The sequence below is a fragment of the Condylura cristata genome, unplaced genomic scaffold, assembly GCF_000260355.1.
Source record: "Condylura cristata isolate star-nosed mole 26May11 unplaced genomic scaffold, ConCri1.0 scaffold00021, whole genome shotgun sequence".
NCBI classification, from domain to species: Eukaryota; Metazoa; Chordata; class Mammalia; order Eulipotyphla; family Talpidae; genus Condylura; species Condylura cristata.
Window position 1 is genome coordinate 30,747,719 of NW_004567122.1, and position 19,314 is coordinate 30,767,032.

At 42.5% G+C, this 19,314-nt stretch overlaps 3 protein-coding genes across 3 annotated transcripts in view; all 3 read left to right on the top strand.

Annotated features, from left to right (window-relative positions):
* The first annotated feature begins 4,722 nt into the window (after positions 1-4,722).
* Positions 4,723-7,155, top strand: LOC105853910 (protocadherin gamma-A1-like). The gene has a single exon (XM_012727772.1). The coding sequence runs from the start codon at positions 4,723-4,725 to the stop codon at positions 7,153-7,155; it is 2,433 nt and encodes an 810-aa protein (XP_012583226.1).
* A 5,036-nt stretch (positions 7,156-12,191) lies between these two features.
* On the top strand, positions 12,192-15,251 carry LOC105853903 (protocadherin gamma-A2-like). The gene has a single exon (XM_012727749.1). It carries the CDS (start codon positions 12,323-12,325, stop codon positions 14,759-14,761), a length of 2,439 nt encoding a protein of 812 aa, XP_012583203.1. The 5' UTR covers positions 12,192-12,322; the 3' UTR covers positions 14,762-15,251.
* A 2,238-nt stretch (positions 15,252-17,489) lies between these two features.
* LOC101625491 (protocadherin Fat 4-like) overlaps positions 17,490-19,314 on the top strand; it is a 15,230-nt gene continuing 13,405 nt past the window's right edge. The window contains exon 1 of the mRNA XM_012727773.1: positions 17,490-19,307. Within this exon, the coding sequence (XP_012583227.1) occupies positions 17,576-19,307 (1,732 nt within the window). The 5' untranslated portion in view covers positions 17,490-17,575. The remainder of the gene's footprint in view (positions 19,308-19,314) is intronic.

Here is a 19,314-nt window from a genome sequence, read left to right on the forward strand (position 1 = left end):
ACCCATTAGGATGACTACTATCAAAACAAATAGAAAATAACAAAGGTTGGCAGAGTTGTGGGATAATCGACTCTTGTGTACTCTTGGTGGGAGCATAAAATGGGGGGGGGAATGTATGGTGATCCATTAAAAAACTAAAAATGGAATTACCAAATGATCTATTAATCCAATTCTGGGTGTGTACCCAAGAGAACTGAACGCAGGTTCTCAAAGAGATACTTACATGCCATGTTCATAACAGCACTATTTCTACTAGATAAAAGAAGCAACCCAGCATCCTTCAACAGAACATTGAGTAAATGTAGTATATAATTACACAATAAAATTTTGGTCTTGAAAAGGAAGGAAATTCTGATACATGTTAAAACAGGGATAAACCTAGAGGATTTTATGCTATGTAAAATAAACCAGTCACAAAAAAAGACAGATACTATGTAATTTCACTTATTTAGAATGCTCATAATCACAGAAATAAAGTACAATGGTGTTTGTCAGGGACTGGAGAAAGGAGAGAAAGAGGAGTTATTACTTAATGGTTATTTATAGGTTTTACAAGATGAAAAGTGTTCTGGAGATGGGTGGCAGTGATGGTTGATTATACTTAATACCACTCAACTGTAAGCTTCGAAATGATTAAGCTGGTAACATTTTACGTGTGAATTTTACAAAAAAAGTATATATTTTTTAAAGTGTTGATAGACATCAAATATGAATTTTTATCAGTAATTACATAATACAATTACTGGTGATTTTAATTTGTTATCAGTATCTTTTAGAGTGAAATTTTCTTTAATAATGCAGAACTCACGGTGAGCATTTTTTTTGTGAAGTAAAATTCTCTTTACAACGGATAACTTTTTAAGTAAAACCTTTTTTAGAAAAAGAAGATTCAACGGTGTAGAGACATCAAAAGGAAATGTCTAGTGGGAAAATTCTGTAAGAATTCTTACTTTAAGTCCATGAGACTTTTAATAAATTAAAACGTTTGATTTAAACTTGGTGGCAAGACCATTTGATTACTTTGTTACCAGAAGAAAATAATGACTTGCAGCCTTTGTACTAAACCCGCTGATATAATTATAAAATAAGTCGCCAGAATAAAGCAATACGCGGAGGACTTTCCGAAATAGCATTCGGTAGTATCACACTGGACCTCTGGGTGCCGCTGTCGGTCAGATCGATGTTGAGAGTGACGCAAAGCAATCCAGGGGCGATTCTGACGCCGCCATCCCTGCAGACTCTGGAGAAAGACAGCAGAAGACAAAGCATGCCACCTCTTCCGCAGTCTTCCAGATACCTAAGCCAGGAACGTCAAGATGTTGAGTGACACCAAGGGAGGGTGTCACTCAACACTCGCACCCCTGTGATCCCGGAGCCACCCTGGGGAGATGTGTTTGGATCTGAGAAACCGCATTGTGAAGACCAGAAGTCGTCCCAGACAGGCAAGGACGCCCAGAGCAGGAAGTGCTGTTTCTCTCGTTGCTTTTTGTTCAGCCTGGTGAACTACGCAGCAAATGTGGCATAAGACTCCGGAAGAGACCGCCAAGGCTTTGAAAATGGGGGAGCTCCATAAAGATCTGCGTCTCGGTGACCAGGACCACGGGTGAGTGAAGCCCCTCTTGACTGTCAGCGAAGAGAGCAGGGACGAAGTTGAGAATGACAGGATAGATCTCGTAGGTAAACAAAGGAACACCTTAGGCTCCTTTAAATCTGAAACCTTTGCTGAAAATCCCATGGTTTTGTTTAGTGCTCCTTTCATCCTGAATAGAAATAACATGGCTTGGTTTTGAAAAATATGAAAAACAACAGGAGCAAAGTTGACTCTTAAACCACAACAGATTTGAACACTGCAAGCAAGTCTCTGCAAATACATTAGACAAGTATCCACAATCATGTCTCTGTCCCATTGCCCACTCCCAAGTGAAACAAAGTAGAGGCAGTAAATACTTGTTTGCTATGGGAAACCTATGCCTGGACCAGGGGAACAGGACTACTATCTCTTGGTGGTGGGGAGACAGCAGAGCAGCTCAGGGCAAGGTGTGGGTCTCAGGTGTCAGTCAGTCTTCCCATACCTCGCCACAGGAGTACAGCAGCGTCTACCTGCAGAATTGCTCTCCATCTCTTCCTCTGCATGCTTCAGGTGACCCCTATTGACCTATATGACACCCTTTAGGTAAGTTTTCTCACAGTTTCTGTAAGATCTCACAGAATATATCTTCCCACCAATAACAGCAGTATCATTTTTTATTTTAAAGGGGAACCCTTGTATTGGGTGGTAGAAGAGAAGACTGGAGGGAGTTTTAAGGGTCCATTTCAGAATCCTGGTTGGAAGGGAGGTTGGGAATAATGCAGGTGACTCAACTGGGTGTTTAGTCCTATTAGAGTTAGAACTATGGTTTCCCTAATCAAAACATCAGTACTCAAATCTGCTTAACTGCAGAGATAAAAAATATTGTGCTGAGAAACACACACACTGCCAATGATTAATCACTAAGAATTACTATATAATCCTTTGCAAATTACCAGCAGATAGAATTCTGAGAGTAGAGCCTGAAATATATTGTCACCAGAATCATTGACAAGAACAAGCTGTCCCTTTCCCCCAGAGCAAGCATCACCCTAAATATCATCCCACATCAATAAAAAATGCTCTGGTTGCCCAACCTTCTACATGGTCAAGCAGACTAGGAACACTTCTCAGATCTTCATCACCCTTTAGACCCTATCCCTCCTGATTTGTGAAAGATGATCTGGAGCTGTCATCTGATATGTGAGTGAGCACAGAACACAATGGGGTTAATTGCAACCTACCTTTGAGCTGACTCTCTAGTCAGGATGGGTCTGGATTCAGTGTTATCCTTCACTTTCCTGTGTTGGTGGATGACCACGGTGAGAAATCATAGAGGGCACTATGCTGGGAGCTGTAGCCAGAAGTCAAGGCCTTCTTCGATGCTATCGCCCAGCCACCTGGACACCGTGTGGAGCACAATGTCTAGTGATCATTCAGGTTTACCTGGCGGTGGCCCTGATCTCTAGGCTCTCCCTCCTTGCAGTTACTCTCATCATCAGCCTGCAGCTCTGACTGTCTCCAGCCCTGCTTCAGCCTGGTCTCTGAGCCGCCTTCATGAGCATGCTCTCTTCCTACAATCTGCATGTGGCTTCAGAGAAGGCAAGATCTTAATTTAATGTAATCACATTTATTCAAGAAACATCTTTCAACTGGAAATTCTTTATAATACCAGCAACGAAGCTTTCAACTGGAAATTCTTCATAATACCAGCAATTCTTCATAATAACATTGGATTCAAATGTATGCATGTGAGTTTTCACTGTTATTCCATAAATATCATTCCTGTTTGGTTTTTGTTGTTGAGATGGGAAGAGTTCTACAAGTTAACTTTCTAGTTTCTATGTATATTTTGATTTGTTTCATTAGTCTGGACAATTCCTTTGGGGAATAGTTTGTACCTATTGATGTATGTTCTGAAAAGTTATGTTCCTCTAAAGAATCCTTTCTTTGCAATACTGAAAGAGATTCACTACATCTTTAAGTTTCTGCCATTGGACTCTATCTATATGTCTTTGAGAGTTGGAGAAACTATTAATTTGTCTATACAAAAACAGAAATTCTGGCCCAACTTGTTTCTCAATGCAGAGGACATTAATTCTTAACTTCCGAGTAAAGACAAATTACTCTAAGCATGAGAAAATTTATATAGTAACCTTTTACTAATTTTGCAATAAACAAGAAAAAAGAATGCAATTTAGCTTTAAAATCCTACTACTGTGTTTAAGAAAACTAATTTCTTGGGGTTCTGTCATTGTAAGAGAACACACACACACACATATATAATAGCCTGCCTAAAAATAAAGATGTGGCCCTTTTTTTGTCAGTTTTGAAGAATAATCACACTGTCTTGTGCCTCTTAAATTTGAAGTCTAAACTATCTATTCATTTGATGTTTTTTCCTGTGAAATTCCAAGCTCCCAGTGTTATTAAAAATCCATTACCTTTGAGTGAAAGGTTTTTCTTTAAGATTCACATAATATATAACACTTCAGGAAAAGAGGAAAAATTAGGATGGGGCAAAACACATCCTCCAAAATTCCAAAGTTTCTGATAAATATTCAGGACACGGTGGGAAGGAAATGGAAGGTAAGTGGTCAAGATACACTACAAAAGTGGAGGGTGGAGAGGTGATTTTTGTCTCCTTTGTGATATTCCCTGAATAGCAACAGGAAAAGCAGGTAGCTTGACAGCCCTGGGGTTCTGCTGTATACTGCAACTTAGCAACATTTATATATGATTAATTCCGTGAACACAGTAGTTTTTTCTTTTTCATACTAATTTATTAAAGTTAAGTATTCCAGAATGCTTATTTTTTTCCTTAACAATAAACCGAGGTGTAAGAAAAGTGATCAGATAAAAAATGAGTCTTATCCAGGAGTGCAGTAACTGGTTAAAGACTCTGGGCGCCGCTCTTCACCAGCCTGGGAGATACTGGCTGCGCGCACAAACCCCCAAGAAAAAGACCAGGAAAGGGAATAAAAGCTGCTTACAACCTTCATTTCCGCCAAATTGAAAGCAATCTCCCTGAGGCTTCCCAGATGCAATCTTTGGACGACTCTCCATTCTGAATTCAGAAAATTCTCATAACTGAGGCACCCGAAAAAAACAACAGAAAAACAATATCCTTGGGAAAACTACGAAGGGCGAGAGCAATGGCGATTTGGGCGAAGCTGCCCGGCTGCCGCCAGCTGGTTCTGCTGTGCCTTTTTCTGGAGCTGTTGGAAGCCCAAACAGGGAAGATCCTCTACTCTGTGCCAGAAGAGACAGACAGAGGTTTCTTCGTGGGCAACATCGCCAAAGACCTGGGGCTACAGCCACAGGAACTGGCGGAGCGCGGAGCCCGCATCGTCTCCAGAGGTAGGACGCAGCTTTTTGCTTTGAACCCCAGAAGCGGCAGCTTGGTCACCGCGGGCAGGATAGACCGGGAGGAGCTGTGCGCTCAGAGCGCGCGGTGCCTAGTAGATTTTAACATCTTAGTAAAGGATAAAATGAAGCTTTTCCCTGTCCAAGTGGAAATAATTGATATTAACGACAATACTCCCCAATTCCAGTTAGAAGAAATAGAGTTTAAAATGAATGAAATAACCACTCCGGGGACTAGGATCCCTTTGCCTTTATGCCAAGATCTTGATGTGGGTGTGAATTCGCTCCAGAGCTACCAGCTCAGCTCCAACCCCCATTTCTACCTGGATGTGCAGCATGCAGCTGACGGAACTCAAAACCCAGAGATGGTGCTGCAGAGTCCCCTGGATAGGGAAGAAGAAGCTGTCCACCACCTTATTCTCACCGCCTCCGATGGGGGAAATCCAGTCCTTTCTGGAACCCTCCGCATTCGCATTTGGGTGGTGGATGCAAATGATAACCCTCCAGCATTTACTCAAGCACAGTACCACTTGAGTGTACTGGAGAATGTACCTCTGGGCACTCAGCTGCTGGTGGTGAAAGCCACTGACCCAGATGAAGGAGCCAATGGGGAAGTAACATACTCGTTTCACAATATAGACCACAGAGTTGCCCAAATATTTCAGTTGGATGCTCACACAGGAGAAATATCAAATAAAGAACCCTTGGATTTTGAAGAATACAAAACCTATCCAATGGAAATTCAAGCTCAGGATGGTGCAGGCCTCATGGCCAGAGCTAAGGTGCTAATCAAAGTTCTGGACATAAATGATAATGCGCCAGAGGTCACCATCTCCTCTGTGACCACTGCAGTTCCAGAAAACTTCCCTCCTGGAGCAATAATTGCTCTGATCACTGTGCATGACCAGGACTCTGGAGATAATGGTCACATTACATGTTCCATTGCTGGAAATCTACCCTTTAAATTAGAAAAGTCAGTTGATAATTATTACCGTTTAGTGACAGAAAGATCACTGGACAGAGAACTTTCCTCCATGTACAACATCACAGTAACAGCAACAGATCAGGGAACTCCAGCTCTTTCTACTGAAATGCACATTGCATTGCAAGTGACAGATATCAATGACAACCCCCCTGTATTCCCCCAGGACTCCTATTCCACCTACATTCCAGAAAACAACCCCAGGGGAACTTCCATCTTCTCCGTGGCAGCTCATGATGCTGATAGCAATGAAAATGCACAAGTCACTTACTCCCTGGCAGATGATACCATCTGGGGAGCACCTCTGTCCACCTATGTCTCCATCAATGCAGATACTGGCATCTTGTATGCACTGCGATCCTTTGACTATGAGCAGTTCCGGGACCTAAAACTGACAGTGATGGCGCTTGACAGTGGAGATCCACCGCTCAGCAGCAACATGTCACTGAGCATATTTGTTCTGGACCAGAACGACAACATACCTGAGATCCTGTACCCTGCACCCCCCACAGATGGTTCCACAGGTGTGGAGCTGGCACCCCGCTCCGCAGAGCCTGGCTACCTCGTGACCAAGGTGGTGGCGGTGGACAGGGACTCGGGCCAGAACGCCTGGCTGTCCTACCGCCTGCTCAAGGCCAGCGAGCCAGGGCTCTTCTCAGTGGGGCTGCACACGGGAGAGGTGCGCACTGCGCGTGCCCTGCTGGACAGAGATGCGCTCAAGCAGAGCCTGGTGGTGGTGGTGCAGGACCACGGCCAGCCCCCTCTCTCGGCCACCGTGACACTTACTGTGGCCGTGGCTGACAGCATCCCAGGCATCCTGGCTGACCTAGAGAGCCTGGAGCCCTCTGCTGACTCTGATGACTCTGGCCTCACTCTGTACCTGGTGGTGGCGGTGGCCGTGGTCTCCTGTGTCTTCCTGGCCTTTGTCATCCTGCTCATGGCGCTCAGGCTGCAGCGCTGGCACAGGTCACGCCTGCTCCGGGCTTCAGAAGGTGTATTGGCTGGCTTGCCTGCATCACATTTTGTGGGTGTGGAGGGGGTGCAGGCTTTCCTGCAGACCTATTCCCAGGAGGTCTCCCTCACCGCGGATTCACGGAAGAGTCACCTGATCTTCCCACAACCCAACTACGCGGACACGCTCATCAGCCAGGAGAGCTGTGAGAAAAATGATTTCCTGTCAGCCCCTCCATCTTCACTTGAAGACAAAAAGGAAACATTTTCTCAGGTAAACCTTTTGTAGTCAAATTTAGATAAAAATAATTCCTGCATTTACTGGCTTTCATTCCTTACTACTGACCAGTTCTCTTTTTCATATATCTCAGTGGATTTCTATCTATAAAAGTCATTATTACATGTTTTTATCTGCATGTATTTATAATTGTTCTTTCACTGAAAAGGAGGCTGTAATTAAACAGAATGTGGCTGGCTGGGGATGAAGAGTGTGTATGAGGTGCTATCTCTTGTGGAAAAAACACTGCATCAGAAACAAGGTCTGACTTATAAACATTTTCTTCATTGCCTCTAGCCAAATACATTTTATTTTTCTAGGTTCGCCACTCTCATATCTGGTAAAGATAGGGTTTGATTAGAAAAGATCCACTAACATTTATGTGACTAAAATTATTTTAAAATTTCCTTAAGTTTTAAAGTTGTATATTGTTTTCAATGCCTCCTAGTTTATCCCTACATTTAGTGTTGATGTCCAGATGTCTCTGTGTAGATACTGTTTTATCTGGGGACACTTGAAAAGATAAAATTTACCTAAAGTATTACGTACATTTCAATTCTGGATTTTTTTTCAGCTCTTAAAATTTAAGTTTTTGCTTCTGTCTATATAGATGAACTAGATTTACCTAAGAAAACATAGAGATTACCAAATCAGATGATTTTTAAAATCTATCTATATTCTACTAACAAGACAAAAACTTGAAACAGGATTATACACACATATACACACTGAAGTGGTCATGTCAGTGTAGTAACAACATAGAATCTAAGTCAACAAACAATAATGGTACATATTTTAAATAAAAGGATCTTAATAATTAAAGGAACAGTGATCAAAGGTATGTGTAAACTAAAAGCACCCATCACCAAACAGTATTGCTTTGAAAATGATACAAGATTTTAAGAAATTCCATAAAAAATAATAGAGACCACAGGCAAAATATTGCTAAGCTAGAGACAATTTAAATGACAGAATCTGTAAGTTTGATCTAATATACCTGTATGGAATCTTGTACATAACAAATAGCAGTGTTTTACGTGATCATGTGGAAAACCTCAAGCAATTAACTAAATGGACATTACCAAAAAAACATAGGTACAAATTTCATAGTATCAATAACATATGCCTTATAACATATACTTAAATCACAAAGCTGGGTGTGGAGGGAAACAGGGAGAGATTGTTGCTTGCATTTAAAAGCTGAATAAAGTTGGACTATCTAATGTAAATATGGAGACTATAGCTAATAAGACAGGTGTGCAACTGAAATTTGCTAAGTGAGAACTTAACTCATCAAAAAAATGTGAGCTGATGGTTATTAATTACCTCAGTGAGTAAAATCACAGGTCATAACATATTGTATATTTAAATACCATACACTTTTTGTCAATTATACCCCAATAAAAATGGAAAAATGACAAAGCAAACATTTAAAAATAGTAAAGAGGAACAAAGTTTGGCTACCTAAACTCCCTAAAATTACCCTTGGATTAAAAAAAAATCCAATGGAAATAAAATTACTTAAAAATGAAAATGAAGGCCCTCCCTGGTGGCGCAGCGGGTTAAAGCACTGCACTGAGAAGCTAAAGCCACTTCCCCATGAGTTCGATCCCCCCCTGCCCCGGAGTGACCACATGGCGTGGCAGACCTCTCCTGACCCGCCCGCTGCTCCCCTCAGCAGTGTACTTCGTCGATCTGCCTGTTGTGCTCCCCGCTCTGTCTCTGGTGAAGCCTCTCGCCGCCCCTGAGCCTCTGGCCTGTACCCCAGTTCTGTATGTACAAATAAATAAATCTTTAAAAAAAATGAAAATGAAAATATTTAAAATTTTTAATATTTAATTTAATAATTTTTTTAGATTAAAATATTATTTAGTAAAAATTGTAGAATGCAGCTAAAACAGTACTTAGGGGTAATTTGTAGACAAATTAAAGACCTAATAATTTAAAATAAGTGAATTTAGTAGCTTGTGACTCAGTAAACAAGGCAAGAAGCATAATGCCAAGCATAAACTTAAAGACAATAATAGGAAAATAACAAAGACAAATTTAAATTCGTGAAGTGCAAACAAGGAAGAATTCTACTGATGAAGCAATGGGAGCAGACAGTAAGGTCCTATTGAAACTAGTGAGGAGAAAACAAAAATTCTGTCAAGTTAAATGCTGGAACTAAGTAGGCAAGGCAGATGTCATGACTTTTTAGAGATTCTAAAGAAAATTCCAAAATCAAGGACCTGGTAAAGAAAAATGAGAAGCAAGAAAGACTGGGAAAATACAAAATAATTGGATATGATGCAAGATATCAGGAAAGACAAAGAAAATAAGATAAATCGCTAGAGAACTGCAGTGAAAGATACTGAGCAGTATTTAACAAGACTCAAAAGTGTCACAAAATATTGATGAAAAGATGTCTTTAAAACAAACACTATATGATTCCTCATATATGAACTTCCTAGAGTATTCAAATTCATGGAGACGGGAGGTAGGATGGTTGTTGCCATGGGGAGAGGGGAAAGAAGAATAGGGGTTAGCATTTAATGAGTGAGAACATTCTGTAGATGGAGAGTGAGGATAGTTGCACAGTAATATGCAGTAATATGTGTATACTTAATGCTGCAAGTTGTATGCTTGAAATGGTAAACTTTACGTATATCTCACCACACACACAAAAACAAGTCCATTTATCTACTCGTAGATCATGTTAAAATACACAAGAGAAGCCATGTGGAAAGGGAGAGGGCATGAGCTTACACAGAGAGTCATCCAGATGTGTCAGCATACTACCTCTGCCAAGTCCCTGGATGATGTCACAGGGATAACCGCCAGTAAGACCATTAGAAGTGAAATCACCAACACAGATTGAAGATTACTGCTGAACAAATGAAACCAGGTCATTTTAAAACATTATATTTGGGGATGGTTTATTACACAACCACTTTGCATAAATTTGGCCCAACAATTCTATTTTCAGGTTAATGCTCTACACCTAGAGAGAAGTATACTTGATGAAATGCCCAGTAAATGTCACTGCCTTTATGCCTACAATAGTATGGGAGGGAGGGAAGTGATATAAAAGTTTAAATTACTCCTAATCTTTTCACAGATACATAAGAACATAAAATTTAACATTTGTCACATAATGAAATGTTGCACCATTTAAAATGAACATCAGTGAAAATAAATCATGTAAGGGTATACGATTTGAGGTGAGTGTGTTGCAGAATACTGTTTTGTGAATAGTTTATTATATAACAGTAATAACTGAAGCATTTTGCAGACAAATATTTGCATGTATTTGAAATAGACCAACAAAATATGAGTACATAAATATACATATGTTAATAATACCAATGGTAAATATACATATGTTAAAAATCATATTAGTAGTGAATATACATATGTTAATAATACCAGGACAAAGAATCTCATGTGCCTCCTGAAATGATGCACTAAGAAAACTACAACATCATTTCTATAGTGTTCCTGTTCAAAGCCACATATCTGATTCTAATCATGGAAGAGAGGCATCAAACAAAGCCTAATGAGAGATATATTACAAAATAACTGGTGTGTACTCTTCAAAAGTATAAAGTCATGAAATATTTTTTGAAAGTCTGATGAACTTTCTCAGTTTGAATGGCAGTAAATAAAACAAATGCAATGTGTGATTCCTGGATTGGGTCCTAGGCTAGAATTTTTTTTGGTTAGGCATTATTGTGACAACTTGAAAAATTTGTAAGATAACATAACAATGCCAATTTACTGATTTTTGTCTTTTTTCATAATGAAAGAAAGTAATTATTTTCAAGAAAGACATATTGAAGTATTTTGAAATTAAGGAGCATCATGTTTATAGCTTGCTCTGAAACAATTCAGACAGAGTCAGAGACAGAATGTGAAATCCAAACATTAACATTTGGGATGGTATGCATGAAGAGTATATGGGAAGCCTTTGTACTATTTTACACAGCCTCACTGTAAATCTAAAAGTATTTAAAAGAAAATACTTAAAACTGATCTCAAATGTGGCAAAATACTAAAATTTGATCAGTGTTAAATGGTATGTACACAGATCCTCACTACATTATCTTTTATGCTGGTCTGTACAGATTTTATTTTTGCCATAAAAAATGTATTTTGTATAAGTACACAAAGGTGAAACAAATAAGAGGATATTCACCGTATTGTATTGTAGATATTAGAAAACACATCTGAAAAAGGACTTGGCAACCTCAAACAACTTTAAGCTATTAATTCTCTGTGGTTAAAAAAAGGAAAGGAAAGGAAAGAAACAACCTCTTCCTACTCTTATTTTACCAATAGAACCAGCTTTGGTTTCCATAATATCCCAGGCTGCCTCTCACTCCCAAGGATTCATACTAAGGTTCTTAGCCGCTTTCTTGAACCAGTTCTACCTTTTAGAATTTAGCTTCCACCACCTGTAAAAGTCTTCCAGAACTCCAAATCTAGGCTGGCTGTCCTTCCTGTGTACTCCCTCATTGTCCAGTGTTTCTCCCAGTCATAGCCATTATCATACTCTACTTTAATAGTTACTTTCCTTATATCCTGCTTCCTGAGAGCAGGGCTGTACTGTGTTCATCAGTTTCACCATTTCTGTCTCCAGCATCAATCACACAGTGTTTCAGACACATGATTGCTGCTGGATTAAGTTGTCTGATGAACCAGTATTTAAGTACAGGTTTTGAAGTTAAATGCTAAGCCATGAAATACAGAAATTCAAAATGTTTATAACCTTAGAGGACAAAACAGCTAATATCAAGACTGAGGAAAAGACTCTTACCTTGAGAGAGCTACTTCTAAGGTCTATCGAACTGTAAGATTCTTCAAGGCAACTTGACAGAGGCAAGGCTAACATAAACAAGAAATAACGTGAGATTGCAAGCGAGGATGCAGAAATTACTTAAGCCTCTGAGCGTCGCTGTTGACCACCTAAGAAGTAAAAACCGGCCAGACAGCCAGCCCAGCAATGCGACTCCCCACCACAAAAAAGGCTGGGCATTTTGCTCGGAACACTTCCGAGCGACTGAAAATTCAACCCAGCAGCGCACTGGATCTGTCTGTGGTGACCTAGGTCCCGTGAATCCAGGTCATCTCGGACCCTAAGGAATCCCGCACTAAATGCTAGAAGTTGCCTGGGAGAGAGGACAGCAGCAGAAGAGAAATGGCGGCTGCACAAAAGTTGCCACAACGTAGAAGGCTGGCCCTGCTGTGCCTTCTTTGGGCGGCCCTCTGGAAGGCCGGAGCTGGGCAGTTACGCTATTCTGTGCCAGAAGAGATCGACAAAGGCTCCTTTGTGGGCACCATCGCCAAGGACTTGGGTTTGGAGCCGCCGGCACTGGCGGAGCGCGGAGCCCGCATCGTCTCCAGAGGTAGGACGCAGCTTTTTGCTTTGAACCCCAGAAGCGGCAGCTTGGTCACCGCGGGCAGGATAGACCGGGAGGAGCTGTGCGCTCAGAGCGCGCGGTGCTTGGTGAATTTTAACATCCTACTGGAAGATAAACTGAATATTTATTCGGTGGAGGTGGAAATAACAGATGTTAATGATAATGCCCCTCGCTTTGGAGTAGAAGAACTAGAACTAAAAATCAGTGAAACAACCACACCGGGATTCCGTATTCCTGTAAAGAGTGCGCACGATGCGGATGTCGGAGCAAACACCCTCCAGAAATACCAACTTAACCCGAATGAACACTTCTCCCTGGACGTGCGAAAGGGATTGGATGGGAACATGTATCCGGAGTTGGTGCTGGAGCGCGCGCTGGACCGCGAGGAAGAGGCCGTTCACCATCTGGTTCTTACTGCTTTGGATGGGGGCAACCCGTTGCGATCTGGCACCGCCCGCATCCGCGTGGCAGTCCTGGATGGAAATGACAATGCGCCTATTTTTACACAACCCGAGTACCGTGTGAGTGTTCCGGAGAATATGCCTGCAGGCACCTGGATACTCACGGTGACCGCCACTGATGCAGATGAGGGATACAACGCTCAAGTGGCATATTTTCAAGAGAAAACCCCTGAAGGAACCTCAGACATATTTGAGCTTACATCGACCTCTGGAGAAATTACACTTAAAAAAAGTCTAGATTATGAGAACGCCAAATACCATGAAATTGATGTTGAAGCCCAGGATGGGCCAGGCCTTCTGTCCAGAGCAAAGGTTACTGTCACAGTTCTGGACGTGAATGACAACGCTCCAGAATTCTACATGACCTCTGCTAGTAGCTCAGTGCCTGAAAATTCTCCTCCAGGAACTGTAATTGCACTTTTTAATGTGCATGATGGAGACTCTGGACAGAATGCATTTATCACATGTTCACTCTTGGATGACCTTCCTTTCAAGTTAGAAAAATCAGTGGACAATTACCACCGACTGGTTACAACCAGAGCCCTGGACAGGGAACAGTCTTCCTCTTACAATATCACTGTGATCGCTAAAGATGGAGGGACCCCATCTCTGTCTACAAATGCTTACATTTTGCTACAGGTGACAGACATCAACGACAACCCTCCCACCTTCCTCCAGACGTCCTACTCCACCTACATTCCTGAAAACAATCTCAGAGGCTCCTCCATCTTTTCCATGACAGCACATGATCCCGATTGCGACGACAATGCCCAAATAACTTATAACTTGGTGGAGGATACCCTGCATGGGGCACTGCTGTCGTCCTACATCTCCATCAACTCTGACACGGGAGTCCTCTATGCTCTGCGTTCCTTTGACTATGAGCAATTCCGGGAACTGCAGTTACAGGTGACAGCCAGCGACGGTGGGGACCCTCCACTCAGCAGCAACGTGTCACTGAGCCTGTTTGTGCTAGACCAGAATGACAACACACCTGAGATCCTGTACCCTGCCCTCCCCACAGATGGATCCACAGGTGTGGAGCTGGCACCCCGCTCCGCAGAGCCTGGCTACCTGGTGACCAAGGTGGTGGCGGTGGACAGAGACTCAGGCCAGAACGCCTGGCTGTCCTACCGCCTGCTCAAGGCCAGCGAGCCAGGGCTCTTCTCAGTGGGGCTGCACACGGGTGAGGTGCGCACTGCGCGCGCCCTGCTGGACAGAGATGCGCTCAAGCAGAGCCTGGTGGTGGTGGTGCAGGACCACGGCCAGCCCCCACTCTCGGCCACGGTCACGCTCACCGTGGCCGTGGCCGACAGCATCCCAGACGTCCTGGCTGACCTGGGCAGCATCAGCACCCCCGCCGACTCTGAGGATTCCGACCTGACCTTGTACCTGGTGGTGGCGGTGGCCGTGGTCTCCTGCGTCTTCCTGGCCTTTGTCATCGTGCTCATGGCGCTCAGGCTGCGGCGCTGGCACATGTCACGCCTGCTCCAGGCTTCAGGAGGCGGGTTGGCAGATCTCCCTGCCTCGCACTTTGTGGGCGTGGACGGGGTGCGGGCTTTCCTGCAGACCTACTCGCATGAGGTCTCCCTCACTGCAGACTCAAGGAAGAGTCATCTTATCTTTCCACAACCCAATTATGCAGACACGCTCATCAGCCAGGAGAGCTGTGAGAAAAGGGATTTTCTATCAGAACCTCAATCTCTACTTGAAGATAAAGGAGAGGAAACATTTTCTCAGGTAAATTCTCTTTAAACTCAATATACTCATGAGCTAATTTGCTAAAATAAAAATTCAATATGCTTATCAGCTAATTTGCTAAAATAAATGAATGTATTTGATACTTAGTTGCCTCCATTGTTTACCTTACCTCTCTTACTTCTCATATTTCCTGTGTGTATATTCAATATTGAGGGCACGACTCCTGGTGAATTATTTCTTGGAAGTTCTAAGTGTTTGTACCCCATAAGGGGGAAGAAGAGCTAAGTCTTGTAATTAGTATAAATTAGGATTTTTGCCAGCTAAGATGATATTTAGGTTATCAAAAGAGCACTGTATTTAACAACTGGAAAATTTGGCTTCTTATTCTTTCTTTCCCAATTCCTGGGCAACTCATCTCATCTACTTGCATCAACAAATCTTTCTTCAAAACTTAAAGGTTGAATTTTGTGTTTACCAACGTCTTCCTCCTTTAAAATTTAAAGCATTTATGCTTTGTTTTATGCATTATATTAGACTTTGAAACACTAAATAGCTAGCTCCTTCTCAGTCTTAATGCTTTTTCTTCAGTTTGGAAGTAAAGTCCTTCATGTTATTTTATTGGCATGACTTTTCCTATTAGGATATAAATTTAGAAATATATATGCTTCACCATGTTCCAGAAAGGTATGTCATGATATTTCTACTTAGTTAAAAATTTTATTAGTGTCTAAAGTACCTCTGTGCTTCTTTCAGTAAGGATCAAATTAACATTTATTTACACTATAATACATGAGTAGTATAATAATAAAACTGCTTCTCTTGACTGTCAGTTTTTGCTTTTCTCACATCTGGAAACCATGCTGCCTTTTTTAAAAAAAATATTTATTTATGCATACAGAATTGGGGTACAGGCCAGAGGTGTGGGGGTTGGGGTGAGAAGAGTCACCAGAGACAGAGTGGGGAGCAGAACAGGCAGATGTACCAAAATACACTGATGAGGGAAGCAGCGGGCAGGTCAGGAGAGGTCTGTGATGCCATGTCAGCCACCTCCCTGGCCAGGGATCACACTCAGACTGCAGAGACTGTGATAGCTTCATAGTGCTGTGCTTTAACCCCTTGAGCCACCAGGGAGGGCCCCATATTGCCTTTTTTTTTTTCTTTTAAGATTTATTTATTTATGCATAAGGGCTACAGACCAGAGGTGCAGGGGCAGTGAGATTCACCAGAGTCAGAGTGGGGAGTGGAAAAAGCAAATTGACAAAGTACACAGCTGAGGGGAGCAGTGGGTGATAGAGGAGAGGTCTGCCACACCATGTGGGTCACCTCTGGGGCTGCGGATTGAACTCGCACTGAAGCTGCTGTGGCTGGCAGTGGTGTGTCCTAACCCTCGGCAACACCAGGGAGGGCCCCCATATTGCCTTTTTAATGTCTAAAAATATTATGTACCATCAAAGGACTCAGAGGTCATATCAAATAGTTGCCCCCAAAGCTCTCCTTATGCATGTTCTTTGTATAAAAATGTTTCTACTCCCTTAGTCCTGTCACAACCGCAGTTTTTCTTCTTCATTTTTCTTCCAGTGTTGGTTTATTTACTATGTTAATTATATGTTTAAAATGAGGACAATGATTATATTAATACCCTAGTAATGGGATCACTTTCATTTGTTTTGGAAACAACTATGTATAACTGAGTCAAGTATTTCATAGTACTGTCAACTTTCAAGGTCCTGTGAGCCTTTATCACTTTTAAGGGAAACTGAGGTGGGCATTCCACTGTGTTTATTATTATTACATAATTCTCTGTGGGATAATCAAAGTGTGAACCAAAAAGGTAAAAACAATACATTTTAGCATGTATGGTAACATCATAAGAATAAATGTTCTATGTGTCATGATTAAAATGACATTGTATTTTTGTTTTTTGTGATTATAGGGGAAAATTAGTATGGGAAAAGGGTTTCTGGAGCAACAAAGGTTTATCTCCATTAGTTTCAAATTTGGCCTTTAAAAACATCCTCACACTCTAGTTGTAAGCAAAATGAACTGTTTTCAGTACCTTGAAATTCTGTGATTTCACCTAGGCCTTTTGCTTGATCCACTGTGTGCATGTTTCTTGGAGAAGCCTTTACTAACATCCACCGCTGGGTCAAGGATGCCTCTCCACTGCCCTGGGCGCTGCTACTATGGCAGTCATCTCCGGGCACTGTAATTCCTTGCTTGCTTTTACATTATTTTGTGAAGAAAGCAGGTGAGCCCATATTGTTTACTGTAAATCCCCACCTATTGTGTGATATCCAATTACATGTGCGCTTAATTAATGGATTAAGTAATAAATACTTAAACTAAGATGTTAGGCTATTAAGGACAAACTTTTAGAGGTAAACCTATAACGGTAGCTGATAATTCCCATTTTGTTCAAACTTTGAACATTTCAAAACAGCAACTAAAGCAAGTTTGAAGCAATATTGGTGGCATGAAAGGTAATGCACGGCTTCCCCAGGAAAATAACTTCAAGTCATATATTTTAACATATAGCAATTCAATCACGTGAAATAAACATAAACAGTACTTCTGATACAATGACTTCAGGTATTAGGAAGTTTAAAAACAGCTCACTTGCCTTTGCCTGAGGAGGTGCAGTAAACGGTTAGACCTCTGAGCGTCGCTGTTGACCACTCCAGAAGGAAAACCAGTCCACCATTTCCTTATTCCTAAAAAGAAAAGATCCAGCAAATCAGACGCAGAAGATCGGATTCATCCTGTCCGTCAACCAGCTGGATGAGCCATGAATTGCCTGAGAACGTAAGACTGAAGGTCGTTGTGGAAAATTGGAACTGAACTCAGAGAAAATAATTCACCGTATAGGCAATGACCAAGATCCCGAGATTCCTGCTGTGCGCGCTGCTGGGAATGCTGTGCAACGCCGGTTTCGGGCAGATTCGCTACTCGGTTCTGGAGGAGGTGGCCAAAGGCTCTTTCGTGGGCAACATCTCTAAGGATCTGGGGCTGGAGCCCCGCGAGCTGGCGGAGCGCGGAGTCCGCATCGTCTCCAGAGGTAGGACGCAGCTTTTTGCTCTGAACCTGAGAAGCGGCAGCTTGGTCACCGCGGGAAGGGTAGACCGGGAGGAGCTGTGCGCTCAGAGCGCGCGGTGCCTGGTGAACCTTAACATCCTGGTTGAAGACAAATTGAAGATTTTAGAAGTAGAAGTAGAAATTAAAGACATTAATGATAATGCTCCTAATTTTCTAACAGAGGAATTAGAAGTAAAAATCGGAGAACTAACAGCTCCGGGTACCCGATTTCCACTTAAGACTGCCTTTGACCCGGATGTGGGCATGAACTCTCTGCAGAACTACCAGCTCAGCAATGATGACTTCTTCTCCCTGGCGGTGAAGAGCATCTCGGATGGGACTAAGTATCCAGAGCTACTGCTGGAACAGGCTCTGGACAGGGAGGAAAAAGATGTTCACCAGCTGGTCCTCATCGCCTCAGATGGGGGCGACCCTGTCCGCTCTGGCAACTTGCGCATCCAAGTGATAGTTCTGGATGCAAATGACAATCCACCAGTATTTACTCAGCCTGAGTATAGAGTTAGTGTTCAGGAGAACTTGCCGGTGGGCACAAGGCTGCTCACAGTGAATGCCACAGACCCAGATGAGGGATTCAATGCTCAAGTGTCCTATGTATTAGATAAAATGCCTGGGAAGATTGCTCAGATTTTCGATCTCAACCCAGTCACTGGTGATATATCAATATTAAAAAGTCTGGATTACGAGGATGCTGTGTTTTATGAAATTAAAATTGAAGCACAAGATGGTCCAGGTCTCCTTGCAAGAGCTAAGGTCCTAGTTACAGTTTTGGATGTGAATGACAATGCCCCAGAAGTTACAATCACTTCTGTCACAGGATCGATTCCAGAAGAGACTATTACTGGAAGAGAAGTTGCCCTTATAAATGTACACGATCGGGATTCTGGACAAAATGGGCAAGTAACCATTTTTGTCTTGGGAAATATGCCATTTACTTTAGAAAAATCAATAGGCCAATATTACCGCTTAGTGACAGCAAGATCCCTGGATCGTGAACAAAGGTCTGAATATAACATCACACTGAGAGCCACAGATCAGGGAAGTCCACCACTTTCCACAGACACTCATATCAGCCTGCATGTGGCAGACATCAATGACAATTCACCTGCCTTCACACAGGCCTCCTACTCTGCTTACATTGCTGAAAACAACCCGAGGGGAGCCTCCATCTTCTGTGTGACTGCCCAGGACCCTGACAGCATTGAGAATGCACACATCACTTATGCGCTGACTGAGGATACACTTCAGGGGGTTCCTCTCTCCACCTATGTATCCATCAACTCTGACACTGGAATCCTGTATGCGCTGCGCTCCTTTGACTATGAGCAGGTGAGAGACCTGCAGTTACTGGTGACAGCCAGTGACAGTGGGGACCCTCCACTCAGCAGCAACGTGTCACTGAGCCTGTTTGTGCTGGACCAGAACGACAACACACCTGAGATCCTGTACCCTGCCCTCCCCACAGATGGTTCCACAGGCGTGGAGCTGGCACCCCGCTCCGCAGAGCCTGGCTACCT

Bases quoted from the DNA above. Each gene is read 5' to 3' on its own strand.
- LOC105853910 (XM_012727772.1), top strand. From the start codon at position 4,723: ATGGCGATTTGGGCGAAGCTGCCCGGCTGCCGCCAGCTGGTTCTGCTG.
- LOC105853903 (XM_012727749.1), top strand. From the start codon at position 12,323: ATGGCGGCTGCACAAAAGTTGCCACAACGTAGAAGGCTGGCCCTGCTG.